At 40.3% G+C, this 6,057-nt stretch overlaps 1 protein-coding gene across 1 annotated transcript in view; it reads left to right on the top strand.

Moving 5' to 3' along the window:
• Positions 1 to 6,057, top strand: part of ABI3BP (ABI family member 3 binding protein) — a 138,300-nt gene that overhangs the window by 129,131 nt on the left and 3,112 nt on the right. Inside the window, exons 55-56 of the mRNA XM_058044929.1 lie at positions 617 to 778; positions 4,489 to 4,602. Coding sequence (XP_057900912.1) covers positions 617 to 778; positions 4,489 to 4,602 — 276 coding nt within the window. The remainder of the gene's footprint in view (positions 1 to 616; positions 779 to 4,488; positions 4,603 to 6,057) is intronic.

A 6,057-nucleotide genomic window follows, 5' to 3' on the forward strand; every position in this document is an offset into this window, starting at 1 on the left:
CTTGGAGGATTCTATTTATCTTTGTGTTTTAGGAAAATTTTCTGCTTCAGAAGGTTTGATCTAGCTCTGCCTTAGGCCACTTAACAAGACTCTTCCTGCCGTTGATGGAAGGTGGACTGAGCTTTTGAAGAAGAGCTGGGATCATTGGAGCAAACTGGGCTGCTTTTTGTATTTGTAATAGCCATCACTTTCACTTTGACAAACACTGTGGCACCATTTTTCTCCACATAATTAATGGCCCTTCATTTTTGTATGTATTTTTGTTAGATCACAGTTTGCTGCAAGTTGATTGTCTTGGCTTGAACGCACTGAAGAATGGTGACTGTATCACACACTTCGTAAATGAGAGTATTTCCAATACAAACATTGTCCCCCTAACAGGGTCCTAGAATGAACCTATTCCAAACCTGCACCAAAGGACAGCAGGAGGAGTTCACAGCACCAATTGTATCTGCATACTTTGGTGCTCCCCTGAAATATTTCTCATGTTCAAAATGCAGGTGTCATGGTACATTCTGCTTCACCAAGGTTTCTAATTCTAGTTATTCAAATGCATTTGTTGTGTGTAATTTTGTATGCAGCATCATACTTCAGCCTCTTTTTTCCTCTCCTGCAGTGGGGAAAGATGCAATCTGGACTGAAATCCCATTCAATTCAGACTCATACTCAGAATGCAAAGGCAAACAATATGTAAAGAGGACTTGGTATAAGAAGTTTGTGGGTGTGCAGCTGTGCAATTCTTTGAGATACAAGATATACCTCAGTGATTCACTTACAGGTAAGAAACATTCAAATCAATGCTGTCCATATTATGCATTCCTGAAAGATGTTATGGTTTCTGAAATAAAAGGTTTAACAAGATGAGCTCTGCTGAAGTGTGATCAGATTTGTTTGATTTAGTCCACAGATTAACCATAAACAGTAATCTGCTTGTGCTCAGTAACGACTGATATGTTTGATACTGAGTTTTCAGACACCAGAGGAATCTCTCTGTGGTGATAATCTGATTTTAAGTACCTGTTTATATACTGGGGATCATACAGAAAACAAATAAAGATCAGAGTGAATAGCATATATTGTAAAACAGCCAAACTGGTGTTTAATTATTAATTAGAGAATAATTATTAATTAGAATTATTAATTAGCGGATCAGGACCTCATTTTATACCAGGATTACACCTATCATTTTCACTCCTTTCGGTAAATATCTGGTTACTTCATTACTGGGAGGCTTATAAATACATGACTGTAACTCTAGTCAACAGGTTTTACCCACCTGCTTTGAAATTTTTTGTGTTGTTTTCATATTCCCAATTTTTGCTTATGATCTTTTCTTCTCACCTTTTTGTTTTCCTCATATTATATTTCATTACTAAGGGAAACTTCTGGCCTTACATTCTCAAGTTTTGTTCGGTGTTTTAAGGCCAGTTGAGTGTGATGTGTTTAAGACCTGAATCAGGTGACACATGCTGGGGAAACAGCCTTTGAGAAATGTTTTTCAGTTAGTGGATAGGAGATCTTTGTGTCTCGTGCAGCTTGTCCAAGCTGTATCTGCTACATTGAAAAATACGTTAACTTCTTATAATGCATCCCAAGCTCCTGGCTGTCTTCTGTATGAAGTCTCTTATCACAGACAGCTCTGTGACAATGGCATTAGCATGGCATCTGAGCACAAAGACGTGTGGGAAATGCCTTTTGAGTGCAAGTCAGGCAAGTGTGTTCAACACATCCCATTGAATTAGCTGGGGCGAGACTGTGGCTGGAAGAATCCACTTTCATACCCTAAAGTTGCCCTCACAGGAGCAGGGCATGGAAAGAATATGGAAGGAAAAGAGCAAGGGAGTGTAGGGCAGCCCATGTTGCCATAATTTTAAGCTTCCCTGCCTTGCATCCAGCACCGTTCTCTGATGAGCAGAAAAGGAAGGAAGGCCTTGTCATTAATAGTCAGTACAATATTCCAAATGTAAATAATATCTTAGATATTTTGTGAATAAAAGAGGATGTTTTGAACAGATGTATCATTCATTCAACTGTTGCTGTACTAACCAGCTGTGATCAAATGACAAGCACTGGCAATGATGTGTCCCAAAACCAGCCAGCAGAGGAAATAGCAGTGCTAATCTAGCAGGACTGGACTTCAGCCCTAAATCAAGTGAATTAACACTGCAGTGAAAGCAACTCCAATCTGAAAAGTTTAATATCAGGAGCCCATTTTCCTATTTTCATTAGATTGTTTTTGTTCTTGCTGGAAGGGTGTTGGTTTAACCTTGTTGGAAGAAGATGAGATAGACACACTGTTTTCATTATACTTCTAAGCCTGGTTCTTGCACTTGAATTGTTACAACCAGTGCTGACCAGTTGTCACAATATTTAAAAGAAATGAAATATTTATGTAGAAGGAAAGCTGCTTCTGCCTTGTTTGCTAAGTGAGGCCTCTGTGTGTGAGTGAGAAGTTTCCCTGTTTGAAACCAAGCTCTGCTCTGATGTGTCTCATGGCCACCTCACCTGGCCATGTCCCTAAGGCCAGGAAGTGTCCCTGCAAGCACCAGCCAGCTGCACCAAGTGTGCACTGAGCTCTGAATTCCACTGGACACTGAAAAACCTTCCAAAGCTTTGCTGTTGAAGCCGGGTAATTGCCTGGAAGCTTGGGGACTCTGTACATGCCATTGTATAAGGCAGGCAGCAACTGTATCTTTGCATGCTGTTTTTTAGCATGGATTTATTCTTCTAGTGCTGTGGAATTTATAATGTATAAAACAAGGTTTGTATGTAAGATTGTAAGGCCACCCACAAGGGAACACTGGCGAAAAAAAAACTGACTTTTTTGCTAGAAACCAGTTATTTGTTAGCTGAATGGTTTTAAGTGTGTTCTTTTATTACAGAAATAATTGGGCAGTAAGAATGTAATAGTCACTGAGAATGCTGCTAATTTATGAAGCCCAATTGTTTGAGTTATGCATAGGTTAAGCTGTGGGCCAGAGGAATATGTGTGTATCTGCAAGTTACTGTGCTGGTGTTAGCCATTAAAATATCTGGCTTATTCTCTCTCTTATGGAGAAAAACTGATCTCCTTTACACATGCCAGGACTGTTCCGTAAACCAGCATCTACTGCTGACCTCATTTAACAGTCCTCCAGAGCAGTCACTGTAGGCATTCCAGAAAAGCAGGCCACCTAAAAATAAGTATTTATTGAGGGAAGGAAAAAAAAGAAATTCTATGTGTGACCTTCAACAGCTGTGGAAAAAAAACAAAAAAGGCTTTCTTGGGCAGCCTGAATGTTCTTAATTTCAGAGCAAAAAATTTGCTGAGAGGAACTCCCTCTGACCAGTTCTCCTACAGAAAAAACATGTTTGCAGCCAAAGCTAGATAGCAATAAATAATTTTGTAAAGCTAGAGAAGAACCACATGCACAGAGGCCATCAAATGGAGGTGAGAAATTTTGGCAAAGTATTGCTCAGATCACAAAAACATTTGAGTTTATTGGTGGGCTGCTTTTTTTATTAATTGCTCTTTGGTAGCAGTATTATAACCCATCCCACCACCTCTCAAATGCCCAGACTGGCATGGACTCCAGGACATCCAGTATCTACTGAGTAACTGGACTTTCTACCTAGCTTATACCTCCATCCTGAGCCTTTTTCTAAATTCTCTCACCTTTCCTTTCAACATCTCAACCAAAGGTTGAACATATTGAGAACTAAATGCTGTGAAAGAAGATTTGAAAGAATGGTAAGTTTATCTACAAAGGGGTCTGTCCCAGGTTTGGGAAGAGAATGTAGCATGCTCTCCTCCATCTTCTGAACTGAGTTTTACTAATATCTTGCAAATCAAATCAGCAAGTAAAAACATCTGTCAAAGCTCCTTCACTGTGCCTGTTAACAGGATAAGCACAGTCTGTAAGGTCAGCACATGCTACATGGGACACTTGAGACCTTGATTTCTACTCAGTTGCAGTCAAGTGTCCTGTTAAGCAATCCTGCAAGCAAATACATGGGCACACTCCATGCTCTGGATAAGGACTTAATGTCTGAGGTCATCTATATGTTAAGGGCTATCCCTTGCACATACATGTTGTAAAAATATGATGATTTATAAAACAGGCCTTGGCTATGTTAGGAGGTGGTCTGTAAAAACATCTCTGAAGGTACTGGGGGCTTCCTGACAGGGAACCAGGCCTGCCTTCCATTCAAATCACTACCAAAACTTGCTTTTTGATGATGTTCTTGGTAGTAACAGAATTTCTCTTACTGTATGAAATGTAAGGAACGGGAAAAATTATGTCCAGGCATAGATTTTCGCCAGGAGTGGGGCCTTAGCCTTGAGCACTTGGAGCCTGCATGTCATGTTCAAATTACAGCTGCAGGTCCTGAGAGGAAAAGAATCATAGCATTCACCTTGGCTTCTCCACAGAGGAAAGAGCACCGCCCATTGCCTCTGGTGGTTTTTGGAAATAGCCTTCACTAACTCTGCTGCTTCTTTGCTTTCAGGAAAATTTTATAACATAGGAGACCAGAGGGGCCATGGAGAAGATCATTGCCAATTTGTAGACTCATTCTTAGATGGAAGGACAGGACAGCAAGAAGATCTGCCAGTCAAAGATGGTAATTCCCAACACCTGTACCTGTAGCAAACCTGGGCAATTCCTTTCTTTGTTTCTATTTCCTGCCAGTGGATTCCATGCCCACTGCTGGTGGGCCATGAAAGGAGCTGCCAGCTATGCAGGCAGAAGAGGGCCAAGAAGTTCTTTGACAGTGAATGATAACTTATTAAGACAGTTATGTATGGGTTCTGTTAGGTAGCAAACAGCCTCTCTCCTGTTTAAAACAGCCCTACAAATTATTCTCAGTTGGTATTACTTATTTAAACCCAACCACAAATTTGAGTTTGCAGAGAGGCATTAAGTGGTGTGTTCAAACTAGCAAGGTTGATTTAAAGCACAGTACGTTATTAGCTGGGCATTAAATACCTTGTTTGGTACTAATGAGAAACTGAAAATTTATGGCCGGAAAATATAATTCATGCTGCAGTAATTCTGTGTGTACTGATTGCAAAAGGGTGCCCAAAATTCCACTCTGGTCTAAGTGGACGTGACACTGGATGTGCTAAACACAGCTGTGACCTGCCTGGCTATTTTTCATCCATTGCTGAGATAGAAGAAATTTGTACTTCTGTCAGCTGCAGTCCTGCCTTGCTGCTGGCAGCAGTGCCAGGGTGAGGTGCTCTGTTCCTTGTGGGGTAAGAGCTCAGGCTGTGCTGGGACGTGCACGCGTGCTGAGCGTGTCATGGAACATTTCACTGAGGTAAACAGCAAAACAGCTTTCAGTACAATATCAGCATGATGACCAAACCTTCCTTACAAAACACCCCACATGAGTCCAGGTACGCGTCAAGGTAGGTGTGGGAGATGAATGTGAAGTTCCTAAGTCTTTCACAAGTTTTTCCAAAAACAAAGTTATTGAACGGTCTGAAGGGTGCTTGTTTATGTGTTTTGTGTGTTTCTTCTAAAGAGGTTTTTGCTTTTTCCTTCCCAGTCAGTGCTGCCCATCCAAAATGATATTTTGCGTAAGAGATGGTCAGAATCCAATTTGCATTGCCAGGACAGCAAACTTCTCAGTTGTACCGGATTCACAGGTTTAAAAAGATTTGAATATTTTAAAAAATTTTACCTAACAGTTTAAAATACACATATAAACAATTTGATTTCAGCAACTGGATTTGAGTGAATTCATGAACTATGATCATTTTTAGGCCAAAATAAACAACAACAGAAGAAAACAAAAGACTTCACCTTTTCAGTAGCTTGTATTTCTAGCAAATGAACTGAACAAACCAACAGACCAATTGTTCTTAACTTGCAGCAGATTGATTTCTGAAATAACTTCACATATTTGACCTGGAGTGCTGTGAGAGAATCAGAGTGAAAAAAAACACAGGATAGGGACATGTTGTAGGATAATGTGTAGGAAAGCTGGCTCCCTGTTCTTGAGGTATGGTTTATAGGGTGTTTTAAAAGATACATTGTGTATATTTGACCCGAAGTGCTGTGAGAGAATCAG

The sequence above is a fragment of the Melospiza georgiana genome, chromosome 2 (genome assembly GCF_028018845.1).
Source record: "Melospiza georgiana isolate bMelGeo1 chromosome 2, bMelGeo1.pri, whole genome shotgun sequence".
Taxonomy (NCBI): Eukaryota; Metazoa; Chordata; class Aves; order Passeriformes; family Passerellidae; genus Melospiza; species Melospiza georgiana.